Below are 21,573 nucleotides of genomic sequence, written 5' to 3' on the forward strand. Positions count from 1 at the left end.
CCTAAAATTAAGGAGTTCCTGGGGAGTAGGTTGGCCTCCCGCAGCTCTGTGTTCTTCTCTCTCTTCTTCCCTACCTGGGACTTTAAGGAGCATCTTCCGTTGCTAAAACTCCTTGGAGTTTCATTGCTTGCCTAAAGTAGCTCTTCCAAACAAATGCAGCACTATCCCTAAAATAAGTCCTGGGAAACACATTCTTCAACTGGATCCCCCTGCTTTGCTCTCATTTCTCAATAAGCTCTTGCATTCTCCTAGCCCTTGACTTCTTACCTCTAAGTTTTGATGATCCTTTGCACCCAATAATACATGGGATTTTCTGCTTTAGTTCTGAGCTCTAAAGTCTGCAACTAACTTTGCTCAATTCACTTTCACTCACTCCAGGCAATGACCTCATCCAATTTGGATGCCCTCTCAGCTTTGACTTACCTCTGTCCTCCCTATTCTCCCAAACACTAACACGCATCTACTATCAACTCAACTTACACAATATCTGTCTAACAGTCTCTTTCTTGAGCTCCAGATTTTTATTACCAATATCCTATCATGTGTTCCAGGTTCATCAAATGCAATAAAATAGAACTCATCATCACCCCTCCTCCCCATACTCTTTTTTCTCACTTTTCTCAGAGTCATCATGCCTCTAATCACCAAGACCAAGAAACCTCAATTTTCCTAGATTCTCCCCACATGCTTAGCCCTCTGCAACCATGTAGACACCAAATTCTTTCAATTCTACTTGCTGAAGATCTTCCATATATCTACCTCCTCTACCCTTCCTCTTTTACTCCCCAAGTTTAGGCCTATATATCTTCCCAGCTTCCCAGATAATCTCTGATGTCTCTCTGGCAACTTCTTTGAGCCTTTGCATACCAGGATAATAATTCTCTTCCCATCTTCTCCCAGTGCTTAGTACCACAGGTTTCACACACAACAGACCCTAAATAAATATTCATTAGTTAGGGAAGAGATTTCAAATCCTTGTGATCTCACATCTTTCCTTTCCTTGGCATTCAGAGATTGCCTCTATCTCTCTAACCGCATGCTTCTTCAGGATTCTTCTAACTTGCAGTTGATTATATTCTTATTCCTTCACTTTTGGTCAAAGCTTTCTACTATTCTTTATTGTCTATTAAATAAATGAATGACATGGAAGTCTTCCATTCTAGCTCAAACCTACCTTTCCAGCCTCATGGTTCATATTCTCCCTCTCATGTTCTTTGCTCAGTCTAGCTAAATCCAGTCCCCCAAAAATGCTGTGGATTTTCCTGGCTCCTCGCTTTTGCCCATGCTCCTTCCAACACATAGAATGTCTTTTCTTCCCCTCTTTCCCTGTTTTTTTTTTTAGCTTTTTTTTTTTAAAGATTTTATTTATTTATTTGTCAGAGAGAGAGAGAGACAGAGAGAGAGAAAGATCACAAGTAGGCAGAGGCAGGCAGAGGCAGAGGGAGAAGCAGGCTCCCTGCCAATTAAGGAGCCCGATATGGGACTCGATCCCAGGACGCTAGGATCATGACCTGAGCCGATGGCAGCCGCTTAACCAACTGAGCCACCCAGGCGTCCCCCTTTTTTTTTTTTTTTTTTTTTTTTTTTTGATAGAGATCACAAGTAGGCAGAGCAGGAGGCGGGGGATGGGGGGGGTGAATGAAGCAGGCTCCCCACTGAACAGAGAGCCCAATGTGGGGCTTGATCCCAGGACCCTGAGATCATGACCCAAGCTGAAGGCAGAGGCTTAACCCACTGAGCCACCTAGGTGCCCCAAAAGTATTCCTAGTTTTAAGACACACTTTCTTCACAAAACTTACAGATTCCTCCAGACAGAATTTCTCTCTTCCTCTTCTCTCCTTCTTTGAAACTTAGTTTATAATTTGCTTTGTACAAGTGTTTTTTCTTCTACTAAAAAAGTTGTTCAAAGCAGTGTTTTTCAGACCACCTGGAACAGAATAACTAGAGTCTTGTTAAAAAAAAACAAAAACAAAAACAAAAACCCTCCAGAATCAGAGTTTTGGGAAGGAGAACCAAGAATGCTGCAATCTGAAAGCAAGTTCACCAGGAGAGTATGCAATGAAGCTGGAGACCTTGGAGTTGCAGAAATGGGCCTTGAAGTCAGTCAGACTAGAAGTTGCATTCCAATTATGTGTCTGATAAAAGTTAATTCTCAGGAAAAGCTAACACAACTATGAGTTTGATACAGATAGAAAAGAAAAAAAAAAGTTGAAGATTTTACTTCACTCATTCAGTGAGGGAACCAGGCAGATGTCATAACCTGTTCAGAAGAGAATCTGAAAGAAACACATTCATAGAGGGTTGTAAAATGGCTCAGACATGACGAAAGGCTACCACAAGATAATCCAGAAGGATGTGCAACAGCTCAAACACAATGAAAAGAATCAGAGGACCTCGAAAACAACTTTTAGGCAATGCAGAGTGTTCTACTGAGACATAAGAATTTTTTCTATACCTCTTGCTAGCCGTGTGACTTTGAGTATGTTACTTAACTTCCCTGAGCCTCTGTTACTTTTCCTGTAAAACAAGATTTCATAATTAAAAAAATAATCTTCACGGGATAATGCTTACCTAATACCGCTCTTGTGAGAATTAAGTGAGTTAAGGAGCACCAAGCACTCAAAACAATGCTCACTTTTATCATACTCGATAAACATGACATAGTAGTACTAGTACCAGGAGTAGTGCTACCCCTAACTAGAAGTTTCTTGACCCTTTCTTGTTTCCTAATGAATGTATTCATTCAGTCAATCGACCAATGTGCATAAAATACCTATTCATGCTAGGTTTGGGTGGACAATAAAATGGGCCCTGTCATCAGTGAGTCCAGGCTAGCCAAGGAGAGGAGAACCTAGGTCAGTAATTACATGGGATACAATAAGTGAAAAAAAAGGAGGTGAGCACAATTGACAACATGGCTAACCATGTGTGGAATGTATAGAATGCTTATAGAAAAGCATTATCAAGGGGAATGTAAGCTTAACCTTGAAGGAAGAGTAGGAAATCACTAAGCACAGTGTGCTAACAAGTATCACGCTAGATCACCATGTATGTTAACCTTATTTAACTCACATAAGAGCCATACAATAATAGCTCACTCTAATTGAGTACTTACTATGTGTCAGGTGCTATTTAAAATAACCATCACTATTTTATGAAGAAAAAAATCATGAGGCTTAGAGAAATCAAGTAAACTTTCCTAAGATGATATAGCCAGTGAGTGGCAAAGCCATAATTATTGCCAGATAACCTCTTTCCCAAGTGTAGGAAATCGCCTCAATTTACTAACTGAAGAATCAAAACCTAAAGAGATGAGGAGATCTCCCAGAGAAACTGATTAGAAATAGCATCCCTGGTTTTAAAGGCCAGGCAAATGGGAAGGAAGAATACTCCAGAAAGAGGGAGAACATACAAAACACTGGAAGCATGGAGGAGGTTAGCATGGCTCCAGGAACCAGAGATATTTGGAACTCAGTGTGCATTTACGGAAAGAGCAATCAGAGTTAAAGCCCCTGGGGGAACCTGGGGGGTTTAGTCAGTGAAATGGCTGCCTTCAGCTCAGGTCATGATCTCAATCAAGGTCCTGAGGTTGAGTTCCACATTGGGTTCCCTGCTCGGTGGGGAGTCTGCTTCTCCCTCTCCCTCTGCTGCTCCCCCTGCTTGTGCTCTCTCACTCATGCTCTCCCTCAAATAAATAAATAAAATGTTAAAAAAAAAAAAAAAGATAAAGCCACTAAAGTAGGCAGGGACTGTGAGAAAGAAATTACACCATACTAACTATTGCAGAGCCTGCTCAGGAGGATATAAAAACCATGACAGATTTTAAGCAAGGGAACTAGATCAAAGGTTTAGAAACTGGAGGCAAGGCAAACAGTTATGAGACAGCAAAGACTAATATTATTGAGATCAAGAGTTTTGAACTAGAGCAACCTGCCACTTATCATAACCTCAGGAAAGAGAACCTCTTTGAGCCAGAGTCTCCTCATCTGTCAAATGAGTATAATAATAGGGTCACCACAAGGCTTAAACGAAAGAAGATAGGTAAGCACCTGTTAAGGTGCTCTGGTCTCACAGGCATTCAACAAATGATGGTGGTCATATTAACAGTACTTTATTGCTAGTTTTATTGTGATTCAAATACACTGAGACATAGTTTAGATCTTCTTGAAGGAAGAACATGTTAAATACTCTTTTACCTCAGTTGTTTGATTTGTTCAGACATAGTAGATTGATCTGTTCAGACACAGTAGACTGACTTGAACAGCAAAGTCCCAGGAACACGAGGTTAAGGGTTCAGTTTATCAAACATTTCTTGAGTCCCTACTGTGTGTGTCTAACACTGTATTAAGTGGTCCATATCTAAAAATAGTTAAGATGCAATCTCTTCAGGAATCTATCAGAATCCTAGAGGAGAACATAGGCAGTAACCTCTTCGATATCAGCCACAGCAACTTCTTTCAAGATATGTCTCCAAAGGGGCGCCTGGGTGGCTCAGTGGATTAATCTGCTGCCTTTGGCTCGGGTCATGATCTCAGGGTCCTGGGATCGAGCCCCGCATCGGGCTCTCTGCTCTGCGGGGAGACTGCTTCCTCCTCTCTCTCTGCCTGCCTCTCTGCCTACTTGTGATCTCTCTCTCTGTCAAATAAATAAATAAAAATAAAATCTTTAAAAAAAAAAAAAAAGATATGTCTCCAAAGGCAAAGGAAACAAAAGCGAAAATGAACTTTTGGGACTTCATCAAGATCAAAAGTTTCTGCACAGCAAAGGAAACAGTCAACAAAACAAAAAGGCAACCCACGGAATGGGAGAAGATATTTGCAAATGACAGTACAGACAAAAGGTTGATATCCAGGATCTATAAAGAACTTCTCAAACTCAACACACACAAAACAGATAATCATATCGAAAAATGGGCAGAAGATATGAACAGACACTTCTTCAACGAAGACATACACATGGCTATCAGACACATGAAAAAATGTTCATCATCACTAGCCATCAGGGAGATTCAAATTAAAACTACATTGAGATACCACCTGACACCAGTTAGAATGGCCAAAATTAGCAAGACAGGAAACAACGTGTGTTGGAGAGGATGTGGAGAAAGGGGAACCCTCTTACACTGTTGGTGGGATTGCAAGTTAGTGCAGCCACTTTGGAGAACAGTGTGGAGACTCCTGAAGAAATTAAGAATAGAGCTTCCCTATGATCCTGCAATTGCACTGCTGGGTATTTACCCCAAAGATACAGATGTAGTGAAAAGAAGGGCCATCTGTACCCCAATGTTTATTGCAGCAATGGCTACGGTCGCCAAACTGTGGAGAGAACCAAGATGCCCTTCAACGGACGAATGGATAAGGAAGATGTGGTACATATGCACAATGGAGTATTATGCCTCCATTAAAAAGGATGAATACCCAACTTTTGTAGCAACATGGACGGTACTGGAAGAAATTATGCTGAGCGAAATAAGTCAAGCAGAGAGAGTCAAGTATCATATGGTCTCACTTATTTGTGGAGCATAACAAATAACATGGAGGACATGGGGAGATGGAGAGGAGAGGGAGTTGAGGGAAACTGGAAGGGGAGATGAACCATGACAGAATATGGACTCTGAAAAACAACTAGAGGGTTTTGAAGGGGTGGGGGGTGGGGGGGTGGGAGGTTGAGGAACCAGGTGGTGGGTAATAGGGAGTGCACGTACTGCATGGAGCACTGGGTGTGATGCCAAAACAATGAACACTCTTATGCTGTAAATAAACAAATAAAGGAATAAAAAATAAATAAAAAAAATAAAAAATAAAAAAAAAAGATGCAATCTCTTTTCACAAGGAACCATCAGTCTACAATATTTGGGTTGATTTTCTTATCCTTGTTGCCTGGCCTCCTCTCTCATTTACAATCTCACCCTCCCCAATGTCTGATATTTATACTACTCTTGTAGAAATGATCTTGGTTTCCCTACTTGGTTGCCTGCCCTTCTCCCCCACCTTGGACTACTTCCTTTCCTGGCTGTTCCAGCTGGACATGTCAGATTATACCTCTTTGACCCAAACCTATTCTCACTACCCTGCTTTGAAGACATCTTGCTCCCACAGGCTGTCATAATCACTGATACTTCTAGAGCGTGGTCACTGTGCTTGTCCCTGTTTATGTATGACCTCATTTAACCTGCACAGACCCTAACATGAAAGATAAGGTTAGCTCTGTTTTATGGAGATGGAAGCAGAGGCACAAAGAGGTAAAATAATGTATCTAAGGTCACATAATTAGCACTGGGAGAACATAGGATTTACACCTAGACACTCTGACTCCACAACCTGTATTCCTAAGCAAGAAGAGAATACACAGGGAGGTAAAAGAGAGCTCCTCAGGCCTCACAGGATGACATGAAAAGTATGGGGGAGGTTGAATGATTTGGACTTTAATCACCCCAGATATGAGATCATTAAATAAGGCCGTCTAAGTCATTGCTGCCTAAAACAGACTACCACAAAACTTCATGGCTAAAAACAATAATCATTTACTAGCTAACAATGCTGTGGGTCAACACTTTGGCCTGGACTTGGCTGAGAAACTTCCTGGTTTTGCCTGGGCTCTCATCTGGTGACAGTCAGCTGTGGCAGCTTGGCAGGAGCTCGATGGTCCAAGATGGTTTTTCTCCAGGGTGAAGGCCAGCTTCACGGGCATGTGACGTGTGCGAAGTTTATTGTTCTGCTATTCCTGTCTCCTTAAGATTATCTCCTGAGATTCTGAATAATTATGAAACAGGGGGGCTACTGGGCCTTGTAAGTTACATTGCCAGTCATGCTAGTGGTTGATGCTGGATGCCAGCCAGGCACCTTTCTCCACATAGCCTCTCATCCTTGAAGAGGCTAGCCCATGTTTCCTCCCATGATGACAGAAGCTTTCCAAGAGAGTGACAGCAAAGGCTTCTTCAGCTCTGGGCTCACAATTCCCACATCATCACTTCTGCTGCAATTTACTGATCAAAGCAAGTCACAAAGCAAGCCCAGATACTAGGAGATGGAGATCCAGAGTCCACTCCTTGATGGGAAGAACAGAAAAGTCACAGTGCAAGAGGGCAGGTATGGTGCGGGTAGGCCCAGTTTGTGACTATTAATTGCAGAGAGTAGGTACTTGTTGAAGTAAAAAGAACTTCAGTCTCAGACGTGTTATGACTAAGACTTCTCCTATGGTTAGTCCATGCAAAGGTATCCAAAACAGCTGACCCTTGAACGGCATGGGGGTTAGGGACACCAAACCCCATGCAGTCAAAAATCTGCATATAAATTTTGATTCCCCGAAAACCGAACTACTAATAGCCTATTGTTGACTGGAAGCCTTACCCATAAACAGTTGATTAGCACATATTTTGTACATTATATGTATTATAAACTGTAATCTTATAATAAAGTAAACTAGAGGGGAAAATATGTTAAGAAAATTATAAGGAAGAGAAACCATGTTTACAGTACTGTATTGTAAAAAAATCGGCATATAAGTGGACCCATACATATTGTTCAAGGGTTAACCGTATTTCGTATTTGGATAACATAGGTCTAGAACATAAAAGAGAATCCTGGTTGGACATACAAATTTGAGAGCTGTCAACATGCAGGTGGATAAGTTTCTGAATAAATAAATCAGAACCTTCAGGAAGACTGCATTAATTAAGGCAAAGATAAACAAAGAGATTCATTCAATCCTTCAGACTATCCAGCTGTTTTGTTTTGTTTTGTTTTCAGACTACCCAACTGTTTGAGTTGTTTTGTTTTCAGACTACCCAACTGTTTGAGTGCTCTCTTCTTCTTGTATCTCAACCTCTCTCTCTAGGAGACCATCCGTGGGCCTATTCAGTTTCTGTAGCCAGCTCAAAGCCAGTATCTCTGGGGAAAGTACAGCCTTCTCTGTTATGTCTAGATGTGGCTACATATAGTCCAATTATTATAAACTAAAAAGAAGTTACTTGATGCCCACACTCAACCCAATATGCAATGGTAGAGCAGGAATACAATTACCCACGATAAAAATTTCCATTTCTAAAAGGACAGAATGGGAAACATGCAACAACCAGCAGTCCTTCATAGTTTTCTTTCTAGGAAGAATTTCCTGCCTTGGCCGTGGAAGAAATTTCCTGATTAAACCATCTGGATGTGTTTGGGTATACCCACAGTACCCCTGGGTTTACACATTCTGGGAGATTCCTACTTGTCCATTATCTTCCAGGTTCAAAATTTAAGTGAAAACTGGGAGAGTATGCTTTCCTGGAAAAGGCTTGAGGACACAATGATTGGCTTTTGCAGTTTGCAGGTCAGATTTCTGGTTTCTTTAGCAGTACAATTTCCTCAAAATCTTTGTAGGCTTCTATGCTATTCATCTCCAGTCTGTTACATGTGACAGAAACTACACCCAAAGTTCTTTTCTGGATCGAGCTCTTAAACTTTCTTATTCTCTAATATCTATGCTTTACTCCTTCCTCTTCTCATTGTTTTAATGGTGGCTACTTTCAGGTAATCTTTAAAAACTAAGTGAGGATAACACCGCTAATCTGACTTTTGCAGCAAGGCTAGATCTCTTTGGCTGAGGAATCTTAATGGATGGGCTTTAAGTGTCTGAAAAACAGTCTTCTTCTATTTGGACCATAGAAATAATTGGATTTTCTAACCCTGTGAGGCCCCAATTTTCTATACACTCTATTTTCTTCCCTCTTTCCTTGCAAACCCATCATTTCTTATGTGAGCTCATTTCTTTCCTGAAAAACCTTCCTAAACTAGCCAACGAGCAACAATTACATTCATACTCTGGTTCTTTCCAAATGCTTCCCGTAAAATTCAGTGACATAAAAAACATGATCAGTCTTCCAAATTGAGGTGAGATTGTTACCAAACATCTTGCAATGGCACTACAAGAATGACTAGTTTCCCAGCCTGCAAGAGCCTGTTCCTTGCTGGCAATGGTCCGACCACTTGGGTAATGCTATACGTTTTAAGACTTGGTTAGAAGTCCCCCATTTCCAGGTTATCAATTTTTGTATTAGAGTAAAGGCTAACTCGCTATAATTGAGATCCCAGAAAGCAGTGGAAGTGGAAGTAGAGAAATGAAAATAAAGAAGACAAAAGCATTTTTCCCTCTCACCTAATAGTTGGGCCAAAACTGACAGGGCACTCTGTTTGATGAGGTCATTCACCAGATTCCTCCTGTCTCATTGTCCCATCCTCTCCTAGGATGTCTTCCTCATCTCCACGGTTACAGATGGTCACAGACACATCCATAAAGGAGATGGCAAGCAGAACAAGACAAGCTGTCTTTTTTTGCAAAGGTAAGGCCAAAGTTGTACTCACTCCTTCTAGTTACAGTGCATTGGCAAGAATGTCCCCACAAAATCATACGTAGCTGTAAAGGAGGGCAAGGAGTCTCCAGCTGAACAAACATGCACCAGAGGGAAGAGAACAGATGTTATGGTGGCAGCCATTCATCTGCCATGAGAAGTAAGAAGAAAAGATTCCCCAGGTTAAGAACCCTCAGAGACAGAAAGACCAAAATGGGGTAAATAAGGATTTTGTTTCTTAGAGGGAAAGAGAATGGCAGTATGAAAAAAGAATACAAAAAAGGGGAAAATCTAGCTGGTGGCTACCTAAGTTTCCACTTTATTATTTCTAGCACTTTTTAAAAAAAGATTTATTTATTTATTTATTTATTCAACAGACAGAGATCACAAGTAGGCAGAGAGGCAGGCAGAGGGAGGAGGAAGCAAGCTCCCCAGTGAGCAGAGAGCCCGATGTGGGGCTCAATCCCAGGACCCTGGAATCATGGCTCAAGCCGAAGGCAGAGGCTTTAACCCACTGAGCCACCCAGGCGCCCCATATTTCTAGCATTTTCTAAATATATTTCATAAGTTTTTTTTTTTTTAAGGGAAGTAGGAAGAGAAAGAAAAACTAAGAAGAATATCAAGACAAAATAATAGTGATGTGAGGAGAACCAGAAGAAAATGGAGTAATGAAAGTCAATGGGAGAAAAAAATTTTCACTTGCCTGAGAAAAGACAATAGAGGCTAGGAAAGGAAATGCTCTTTGGACTTGAAAATCTAGAGGTTACTGGAGAATAACGACAGAAGAAGCTAGAATGCAGCAAATTAAGGAGTAAAAATGAACAAAGAAAAATGAGATAGCAAACATGGACTAGTCTCTTTTTTTTAATTTTTTTTAAGATTTTATTTATTTATTTGACAGAGAGAGAGAAAACACAAGTGGGAAGAGAGGCAGGCACAGAGAGAGGGGGAAGCAGGCTCCCTGCTGAGCAGAGAGCCCGATTCGGGGCTTGATCCCAGGACCCTGAGATCATGACCTGAGCCGAAAGCAGAGGCTTAACCCACTGAGCCACCCAGGTGCCCCTGGACTAGTCTCAGAACACTGAGCTTTTAGGAAAAAAGAGATAAGATGGTAACTAGTTATGACTAGCTCCACTTGCAAGTAAACTAAGATGAGAACCAGCATCCAGGAACCAAGTTGGGGTATCAGGTTCTAGAGACTAGGGTGGCCCAGGTCTAGCTGCCCAGCATATGTATCATGTGTAACTTGAACAGTTGGCATAGCAGAGTGCTCTGCCCGTTAGGCTCGTCAAGTTCTCCCAAAGTTGGGAACCACTCTTGGATATGGTGGTTGCATCCTATAGTCATGGGGTCTTGGGGTCTCCAGAGACAGTGCCTCTACCTACCTCCAGTCTCATAGTCAGTAATTGTACTTCTGCGTGGATAGATGGCTTGTTCAAGAGACAATCAAGGATCCAAGCTGGGTGTGGAAATGAAGGACCCAAAATACCTCGGCACAGCTGGAGTTTGGGCAAAACCCCCTTTCTTTAAAATATCAAAGGAGGGCGGCAATAAATCCATAAATATGAATGGACAAAAAGGACATGAAGGAGCAGCAGTAAAACATAAACTTCGGGCATTTTTGTTTGGCAGATTAAACTGAAAATAGGACTCCCTGCCATCCCAAACGCCCATAAAAAGAGACCCAGAATTATCAAAGTCTAATTAAAGTTGGTGCTGTTTCCTTAAAGTGCCAGAGAAAGTAGCAATATTTGTTCCAATACTATACGGCCAAAATCCTTTTAAGAAAAGGAATATTTCATGGAGAAAGGATTGGATTGGATTGTCTCTGAGGAAAATAATTGCTGTTGCAACACATGCTTATATTTTAGGTGGCACAGAGATCACTGTGGTGGGAAGACTGAACAACTACTGGGAGATTTACCTTCACCCTTAGTCATGAGACTTAAGCCCATTATCCTCTGGAGTCCCAAATAACTGAGGGGGAAAAATGCTCATTCAGATTAAGTCTGAGGCATTGGGATATGGAAAAAGAAACCCAGGGATAAAGTATCCTTTGATGGGAAGTGGTTGAATATTTCTGAAGGATGAGAGGGATGACACGGCTGAGAGACTAAGAAGAAACGCAACAAAATGGGGAAGAGGCATCTGAAAGTTCCTTTCTTGGGCAGTTTGTTAGATCTTTTCATAAAGTTATTACAGAACCACATGGTGGTGGCTGACAGGGAAGACTGGCAAAGATAGAGCAAACCTAATGTATCCCCTTTATTTGCAAGTTTTATCTGAGGAAGGCTCTGTTTCCTTTTGCAGGAACAAGTCAGGTCAGCACAAATTCAACCAGGCTCTTAAACACTCAGACACTCTTTGGGTCGGTATATTATAGAGGTATCCTTTATGCATAGGACAGTGTCATTCTAGGGCAAGGTCTGTGTCAGTCAATACCTATTTCTGTAGTGTTGAGAGGGTCGTCACACTTCCTCTTCACGCTGAGAGGAACCTCCATATATTAGGAGTCCACCAAGAACTGGCTGCCTGGCTACCTGCTCAGATGACCACCTCTCAACACTTGAAATAGAACTTTGCTCCGTGCTCACCAGAAGGCTTCAAGAAATAGCCCAATTGCACAAGATAGATTGGGAATGGAAAAACACTCTGGCAAAAGCATAAAGGTGTGGTTAAAGACTAGAGTGCCATTTTCATGTGGTTGGGCTGTGCCTGGCTGGTAGTTTAAAGGAGTTATGCTGAGTCACACTGATTGAGGGAGGGTTTTATTGATTCTGCTTTATTTTTTAATGGGGGAGACTTGAGCATTACAGGCTAAGGATAAAGACACAGCAAGAGTCAGTGGTTAAAGTGGTTAGAGATTCAGGAAAGAAAGGGCATAATTAATGGAGGACACTGACCATAAGAGGTTTTGTTCAGTGTACAGCATTTGTTCAGAAAGGGAAAATCAGAGATTCTTTTAAATTTCTAAGTTAAGACACAGGCATTCATCAAGTACTACAAAGTGGTAAGAATTTTTCAGGTTCATGTAAGTTGTCTATTAACTTACTCCAAAACAAATATAACCAGCAAAGATCCCACTGGAGTACTGGTATGGAGAAGGGAAGCTTAAGTCTGGGAAATAGCTAAGTCATTTGAGCTTTCTATCAAAAAGTGTTGTTGGTAAATTAACAAGCCTGTCTGTAAGCCTGTCATTGAGAAGGGATTCACAATAAATAGGGCACCTAATGTTGATGAAAGATGAACAAGACATTAAATCAAGCTTGGAGACGCAGACAAGGAACCAGGTAAAGGGCACAACAAGAGTTATTTACCTGCTGTGGTGAAATGTATTCATATACTATGTACACAATAGCTGCAAGAGAAAAATAACACTCACCTTTAAGTAGCACATCTGCATATTTCGTTCTTCTTATCCTCCTCTTCTTAATGTAAGATGTTTTCTGCAGTAAGTACCCTCCTTAGGTAACATCACCGTATTCCTGAGGCCACTAGACGGCCACAGTATATCCACAGGAAGTCAAATTAAAGAAGCAGCAGCAATGATGAGTTAGCGTAGTAAAGCCTCAACTTCCTCACCTACAAAATGGGGATAGTAATAGTACTTAAGTTCACAAGAGGCTGTGAGAGGTGGTTGAGAAAGTTTATAAATGCCTACTGAATGGTAGCCTGCATGTTTTATCATGCATCTGAAATTCACAGGAACAGTGTATAGTCCAATAAGAGAGAAGGTATCATCAGTGTGTTTCTACGAAGGACAAAGAGCTCTGTGGCAGCAAAAAAGGATTTGGGAAAGACAGGGTAGAAAGGGCAGGTGTACAGTGAGGAAAAGACAGACCTGATAGGCATGCCAGGCAGAGGCTTTGCAGGGGGGGTTGGGATGAGGAGAAAATTAATTCTCAAGATTCAAAGACAAGCAGTGTTTAGTGCAGAAACACAATTGTTTCTGACTTTATAGGTCTAAAACTGAAAATATGGTAACTGAAAATTAAAGGAGCCATTATTGTTGTGGTTGTCATTAATAAACAGTATGGCGTGGTGTGATACTATGACAGTCTGGGAATTTTTTTTTTTTAGATTTTATTTATTTATTTGTCAGAGAAAGAGAGCACAAGCAGAGGGAACAGCAGGCAGAGGGAGAGGCAGGCTTCCTGCTGAGCAAGGAGCCTGATGCAGGACTCAATCCCAAGACCCCAGGATCATGACCTGAGCCCAAGGCAGACGCCCATCTGACTAAGCCACCCAGGCATCCCTGGGAATGTATTTTAAAATAAGATTTCAGTGTCTTGCTAAAGTTGGAACTGATAAGGCAGTTTGTATGTATATAGGGCTGGAGCTGAACTTATAAATATCTGGAAAGATGTACCTGAGATAAATGAACATAAAGTGAGAGAATAAAATTAGTGTGTCTCGTAATTGCTCTGTAAATTTATTTTAAACAAGGCATGAATCAAGAGTGACTATATACAGAGAGACAGAGACAGACATGTCTATTTAATCTAGTATACTTTTAGAATGCACTTGGATAAAAAGCTAGAAAAGACAAAAGCAATTCTTAACTGGATAATGAAATTTTTTTTTTTTTTTTTTTTTTTTTTTTTTTGGTAGCCTCTACACCCAATCCGGAGCTTGAACTCACAACCCCTAGATCAAGAGTCACATGCTCTACTGACTGAGCCAGGCAGGTGCCCCTGAAAAGGTCACTTTTTAAAAATCCTTTGCCTCCTATTTAGCTCTAATTTTATAAAGGAAAAGTCAGTCATAGTAAAGTATATTTCTATCTTCCTTTCTTTAATATATAGCAAAACAGCTGGTGTAAGTATACGATAAATTCTTTTGATGATACTAGAAGGGAAGAGTATGAGCTTTTTGGAATCCTGACTGCCAATCCCTGGCTTTGTGACCGAGAGCAAATGATCTCTCTGTACCTTAATATCTTCATTTGTAAAAATGGGATCGTTACAATGTCTACCTCATTAGGGTTATTATGAAAATTAGTTAATTCAGTTCTAAGTGCCTGGGATACTAGTAAGTACACAGTCAGTGCCAATTAAATATTAACAATGGCCTTAGCCTTCAAGGATTAGCATTCAAGGAATCCTAGCAAGTGGCTTTATCCAGGAAAAGGTTGAAACTTAAACATCTATTAGTATATTTGATAAGAAAAAAAGAAGTCTTGTCTATAGTTTTGGCTTGTACTGGGACAATTTGTGTCACCTATCCTACACCTTCCAGAAGATCTTTTTTTTTTTTTAAATATTTTATTTGTTTATTTGACAGACAGAGATTACAAGTAGGCGGAGAGGCAGGCAGAGAGAGGGGAAGGGAAGCAGGCTCCCTGCCAAGCAGAGAGCCCAATGCGGGGCTCGATCCCAGGACCCTGAGATCATGACCTGAGCCAAAGGCAGAGGCTTTAACCCACTGAGCCACCCAGGCGCCCCCTTCCAGAAGATCTTTAATGGTAAGGCATACAACCATGAGAACTGGTAGCCACAGTTCTGTCTATGGCCCAGACCAAGAACTCCCTTCCAGCTTTACCTTGTCCACAGGCACACATAATGCTGACCAAAGTGGTGTTCCTGGCTCTTGAAGAGCTTCAGTCTTTATCTGTACTTTACTACCTTCATTAGGACTGAAGATTGTTGACCTCTGTTAGGAAGGTGCCTACATGTCAGGGTCCTAGTGGCCCACACTCCAAGACAGCCCATGAAAGCAAGGGTTGGGTGGCTTTTCTCTAGGAGGCCCTGTTAAGAGGTATGCAATTCACATAGTCAGGCTCATTGTTGAGTCACTGCTAGGGTATTAACTGTTACTGCCTTACCACTGTACACCAGGATCTACCCCGGTGAGCTGTACGTACTAGGTACTCGTAGAGTTGAACTGCAATGAACTGAGAGGCTGCCCTCATCCCTATTTACTCCAAACCCCTGAAGGGTCCCAGACTAGCCATTATCATCCTGATTCTTATCTCCATGGTACTTTTAAAATCCCCTAATCCGGGGCGCCTGGGTGGCTCAGTGGTTTAAGCCTCTGCCTTTGGCTCAGGTCATGATCTCAGGGTTCTGGGATTGAGCCCTGCATCGGGCTCTCTGCTCAGTGGGGAGCCTGTTTCTCCCTCTCTCTCTGCCTGCCTCTCTGCCTACTTATGACCTCTCTGTCAAATAAATAAATAAATAAATAAAATATTTTAAATATTTTTTTTTAAGATTTATTTATTTTGACAGATAGAGACCACAAGTAGGCAGAGAGGCAGGCAGAGAGAGAGGAGGAAGCAGACTCCCCACCGAGCAGAGAGCCCGATGCGGGGCTCGATCCCAGCACCCCGGGATCATGACCTGAGCTGAAGGCAGAGGCCCCAACCCGCTGAGCCACCCAGGCGCCCCATAAATAAAATATTTTAAAAAATAAAATAAAATAAAATCCCCTAATCTGACCCAACTCTCATCCCTCACCATCCTTCAAACCCTTTCACGACATACTTTGGATCTCCTATTCTGTCACTTGCAAACCTCCCTCCTGTATCTTCAACTTCATTTTGAATGATTTCTCTACTTCCCTGCAGAAGCTGAAGACTTGCTCCTCAATAGGTCTCTCAAATGGAGGCCATTTGTTTCTCACACACCCACAGGAGATGGGGAAACTCATGGTCCACATCCCTGCTTCCAAACTATTTCTCCTTCTTTCAAAAACTCCAGCTCCTTTGAAGTTCTTGTCATGCAGTTGTACCATCCCAACAGGATATAGATGGCACACTTGTATTAAGTTGAGGATGATTTAATAAAGGGGTGATTTGCAGAGGTATGAACGAGGGAAGGAAGGCACAAGGGATAGTGCAGTCACTGAAGGCTAGTAACAGTGGAGCTAGTAAGAGTCATCACCCCTTGACCTGAAGAAGAAAGGAAAGGGAGCTCTGAGGCCCAGGAGAAAGAGGTGTAGAAGCCATGCTGAAGAGCAGAGACCCCCCTCTCCCCCATTTCAGGCACACAGCCTCCCTACATCAGATCTGCTGAGGCTCCCCATTGGCCAAATTCAGCCAGAACCAGACAGCAAGGCAATTGCTGACTGAATCCATAAGTTTCAGGTCCCTTGGCTGCATGGCATAGAGAAGAGTGAATCTTGCGGGACTAATGGAAGCTATCCTGCTTTTGCCCCAAGTTCTTTTTGGTTGCTATCATCTTTCAAACTCTTACTTTTTGAAAACTTGAGCTCATCTTCCTCTCCACCCCTTAGTGACTCTGGCATCCATGTGGGTGGCCCGGTTATCTTTTTCATCCATTCTTACAGTTATGCCCTAAAAACTACTATCAGTAACAACACAATATTGACTTCAAGCATCCCATCCTCTGACCACCACCTCTTATCTCTAAAGTTCAGTGGCTCTAGTTCTTTCATTGCAATTTCTCAACCTTCTTTAGGTTTCCAATCCCGACCTTAAATTCTGCTACTACTCAGCCACTCTCCTACTATGTCCAGAGAAAGTTCGGTGAACCTTGCTCCCTTAAGAAGAATCTTATCTCACTAATGCAGTCACCTGTCAAAAATCAAACTTTGGTTTAAGCCAACTATTTGCCTTTTCCAGTGGGGAAAAAGACATAAAATTATGCTGACTGATTTCTCTCTAAATTTATTATCACAAGCTTCAAATGGGCATTCCAATCTGCCCAGAAATCCTACACCGATCCTGAAGAATATGCCAATTACTTTTCTTTTTTTTTTTTTTTTTAAGATTTTATTTACTTATTTGACAGAGAGAGATCACAAGTAGGCAGAGAGGCAGGCAGAGAGAGTGAGAGGGAAGCAGGCTCCCTGCCGAGCAGAGAGCCCGATGCGGGGCTCGATCCCAGGACCCTGAGATCATGACCTGAGCCGAAGGCAGCGGCTTAAACCACTGAGCCACCCAGGCGCCCCGCCAATTACTTTTCAAGATGATTATTTCCTAACTTCTCCTAGAGCCTCTCACACTCTGTATCCTGTACCTCCACAGCCTCATCAATCCACCAATTCTGTAAGCCTCCCAGTACCTGCATTATACCCCTGCCTTATATCCTGTTACCATGGGATAAGGGTCCCCCCTCCTATCAAAGCCCAACCCCTCCACTTGTGCTGTATATGCCAACCCTCTTCATCTTTTGAAGAACTTTGTTCCTACTCTCGTTCCCTTTCTCTCCTGCATCAATTTTCCTCCACTGGATCATTATAGATTCAAATGAATAACACAGTAATTCCCATCTTAAAAAATAAGTTTCCTCTATTCCAAATTCTCCTTCATTTCTCATCTAATTTCTCCATTTCCCTTCAAAGAAAAATTTGAAATAATTGTCTATAGACACTGCTTTTCTTCATCTCCCATTCTCTCTTCTTCTCATTCCCAACTGCCTTCTACAACCAGCATTCAATGCTGCTCTTGCTTAGATCCTCAGTGACAAATGTGTTTTCAAGTCATCTGATCCCAGCTATGATCAGCATGTGATATAGCTGACTGCACTCCCACTCTTGAATTATTTTCCACTCTTAGTTTTTATGGACACCGCTCTTCCCTGATTTTCTTTCTATCTCCCTGGCTTTCCCTTCTCTATCTTCCTTACTGGCTAAATCTCCTTTATCAGACCTCTAAATGTTAATGACCCCATATTCTTCTCAATCCTGAGCTCTCCAATGTAGTTGACACTACCCACATGTGTGTACTTTAATTTAAATGAAGTAAGATTAAGGTTCAGTTCCTCAATCGCACTAGCCACATTTCAAGTGTGCAATGGGCACATATAGATAGAAAGCAACATGAACATAAAATCTTTCCATTGTTGAAGAAAGTTCTATTGCACAGGACTGACCTAGACTCCCTCCCTAGGTGATCTTATCCAGTCTCGTGGCTTTCAGTGCCACGTATATATTGACTTCTAAATTTATACCTCTAGTTCTGACCCAAGCTTCAGATTTGTGCATGAAACTACCTATTTGACATAATCACTTGGATGTCTAACAGGCTACTCAAACTAACAACCAAAACAGAACACTTCATTTTCATCCTCTCCTCCCCTGTGTCTACCCACAAAAGCTTGCTTCTCTTCCTGTCCATCTTTTCTTAGCAAATGACACCATCCAACCAGTTTTGAAGCCAAAATTCTAGGAGCCGTTCTGATTCCCAATATCTAATCCATCAACAAGGTTTAATAACTCTAGCCATAAAATATATCTGAAATCTTCCAAATGGTTTTCTACTTATGCTATCATCTTTCTAGTCTAAGTTTCTTGTCTGGGCTATTGTCTTATCCATACAAGTTCCCCTGTACCTAGATCCAGCACATAGCAGGTGCTCATTAAATATGTTGAAAAAATTAACAGGCACAATCCTACTGAATAGTGTAAAATAATCTTTACTTTTTTAAATATTCATGAATAATAGATATTTGCCACAGAAGCTTTAGAAAATAGATTTAAAAAGATAATACACATCACTTCCCAGACAGACTTTACTTACAATTGGCTATGGCTCAATATCATTACTCTTTTGTCAATTACTAATACATTTTTCATGCTTTCATAGCACTAATTTACTTCCATGCATCTGTAATCTATGTGGTCAGTGCAATTTACTCCCCAAGAGAAATTTTAGTTCCTGCTTCTTGTCATTCAGCCTTGCCTTTCTTGATTAATCCAGTACAGCTTCTTGACCTCTTTATTATCTACACATTTTGTGCCTGTCACAGACCAGCAGAAACTGATTTTGTTCAGGAGTTCCCAACTTTGTTCCTGTCCCTGCCTGCCACCGAGCTCCTCTCTGCACTCAACTTCCTTGTCAGAAACACCCAACAGTTTGACCCTAGCCTTAATTCAAAATAACTCAAGCAATAATTCCAAACAATATCACTACTCCTCCCTCTTTGATTAGCTGTGTTTACTGGCAGCCCTAAATGCTCCATCATCCTCATTCATTCCAGCTGCACGCCAATGGGGTCAAGCTGATATTTCCTACAGATACCGGTAATTACAGAAGTGAGGTGATGGGGTAAAGGAGAATGCAAGAGTGTCTTCTGAGACCTGCAGTCTAGTAATTATTAATATGCTTGACATCTGCATTGCCTGTGTCAGGTTACAAAGCCATCTGGGCACAATATTTTCACAGCAATCCAAACGCTATTATTTGTCTAACCAACAATCATCTCTCCTCTACCACCCTCTCCAACTTCCTTCTCTCCAAGAGACCATTGTGTTCAGTACCCACCCTTCATCAAATAGCCAGATACAACACATAGCTATATGCCATGCTCCACCCTACGCCAGCCAACTTTTGAGTTAGTGATATAAATATGGCCAGAGAATGTGAAAGAAAGTCTGTGACGAGTTCAGGAAAAAGTTTCCTCACCCTTAAAAAGAAAGACCCAATGACAAGATAATGTCCTTTTTTGGCTCTGGAAATCTCCTCGTCTGGGTGTAATTTCTGAGACACTAACATCTTCTTTGAATTATGAAGGGAGATTCTTAGGTTAAAACCATTGCTGGGAATGGCAGAGTGGGCAGATGAAAGAAAACTACATCCTTTGTAATATACTTAAGTTGTTTTTTTTACACTGTGCCAGAGGCCCTACCTCTGGACTTTGAACTATGTATTTATAAGCCCAGGGGATTCTGATTTCATCAAATTTGAGGCACTAACTTCTAAGCATGCAACTATAAACTTTCTCCACCACTTCCTCGCTGAAAAATCTTAGGCAAACTATTTTACTTTTATAGAATCCGTGTGTTTATCCTTAAAGAGGCAAGTAATATTCACCTTTTGGCCTTATTGTGAGGGTGTAGGGTTAAGAGGATTTGATTGGAAGACTGAATATGGGAAGCGCTATGAAATCCATTGGCTAGAAATCAGCTACCAAATCCCAAATGTTTCTCTGACTGCTGGTAGACATTGACACACTGGTTAGATAACCTGATCCCATGTCTCTCCTGAGAGAGTGCATTTTTAAAAGACACTTCTAGGCTCTAGGCAAGTGTGATAATCAAGTAAGCCTGAAATTTAGAAATGGAATACTGTAACACTCCTATGTAAGAGTTAGGATTTCTGGTTTCTAAATCTAGATCTAGATCTGCCACCATTTCACTTGAGCAAACTGTTTTATCTTTCAGGACCTGTTTATTCATCTGTGTACTTGCCCTGTCCAATCTACAGTCTCTATGGCACTAATGGCAAATTACACTTGCGGTGAGGGCACTTCTGTAATCTCAGTATTCTTACATTGCCACAATATGGATTACAGAGGCAACAACAACAAAAAAGCAAAATTGGGATTACGGGAGGTGTTGGCTTTGTGGTAAAATTAACTGAGTAATAATTGTTGGACGCTGCCTTCTCTATCCTGCTACCTTTGAATCACTGAGTTTCCACTTCTCTCAGGATCATGGCATAATTGGAGGTGATCACCCTTGGCCACTCTGGTCACACAGATCTGTGAAAATGCCTAGAAAAGTTAAAAATACGAGTATCCAGAAAGAGATTCTGATGAAGGCCCTAAAATTAATTTTTTGCACTGAAGTAACTTTTATTGGCAAGCACAGTAATGTCTGCGTGTTGCAACAGAAACTTTTCCCTTGGCATTTAAAAAGAAAGAAAAAAAAAAGGAAAAGGACAGAAAGGAAGGAAGGAAGAAAGAAAGGCAGGAAAGAAGGAGGAAAGGAAAGAAGAAAGGAAGGAAGGAAAAAGGCAATGTATGCTACTGGCCTCAGGTGGAATTCACAAAGTTAGTGGCACTGCAACGCCTCCTAACTTGAGAGCTCCGGAGCCTTTAGGGTGCACAGGTGTCCTGACCTCGTCACGGATGGAAATCACACTTCTCTTGCGTTTAATTCGCCGAATATGCTTGGGAGACAGCGGCGCGGAACACGGTAGTGAAGCCACCAAAGTCCCCAGAGCCAGCACTTCCGCCTCTCTCCATGAACTCCGCCCAGCGCAGACAAGCCCCGCCTATCATGAGGCCGACACGCCCCGTTTGCGCCTCCTGCGCGTCAGTACTTCTTGAACTTTGACCTCTTCTGAGCGGCGGCACCGGGAGATAGTACGCATGCGTCGTTTCTTTGCATGGCTAACGTCCTTATCCTAGTGGCGGCAGGAGCTGCGGTGGCCGCGCTGTTGGCACTGCGGCTGTGGGTTGTGCTCCATTCTCGGGTCCTGGGGCCCCGTCAGTCTTGCAGTCTCTTGGTGGTGGCTGGGTCCGGTAAGTATTGGGCGGTGACTGTCGAGTCGCTCC

At 41.8% G+C, this 21,573-nt stretch overlaps 2 protein-coding genes across 2 annotated transcripts in view; one reads left to right on the forward strand and one right to left on the reverse strand.

The window, feature by feature from the left end:
* Positions 1-21,250, reverse strand: part of TLCD4 (TLC domain containing 4) — a 109,738-nt gene extending 88,488 nt beyond the window's left edge. Inside the window, exons 1-2 of the mRNA XM_045998749.1 lie at positions 21,135-21,250; positions 12,714-12,913 (exon numbers count right to left, since the gene is read on the reverse strand). The gene's annotated coding sequence lies outside the window, so the exon portion shown is untranslated. The remainder of the gene's footprint in view (positions 1-12,713; positions 12,914-21,134) is intronic.
* Positions 21,251-21,304: 54 nt separating this feature from the next.
* Positions 21,305-21,573, forward strand: part of ALG14 (ALG14 UDP-N-acetylglucosaminyltransferase subunit) — a 90,944-nt gene continuing 90,675 nt past the window's right edge. Inside the window, exon 1 of the mRNA XM_045998777.1 lies at positions 21,305-21,540. Within this exon, the coding sequence (XP_045854733.1) occupies positions 21,405-21,540 (136 nt within the window). The 5' untranslated portion in view covers positions 21,305-21,404. The remainder of the gene's footprint in view (positions 21,541-21,573) is intronic.

The sequence above is a fragment of the Meles meles genome, chromosome 1 (genome assembly GCF_922984935.1).
Source record: "Meles meles chromosome 1, mMelMel3.1 paternal haplotype, whole genome shotgun sequence".
In the NCBI taxonomy this organism is placed as follows: Eukaryota; Metazoa; Chordata; class Mammalia; order Carnivora; family Mustelidae; genus Meles; species Meles meles.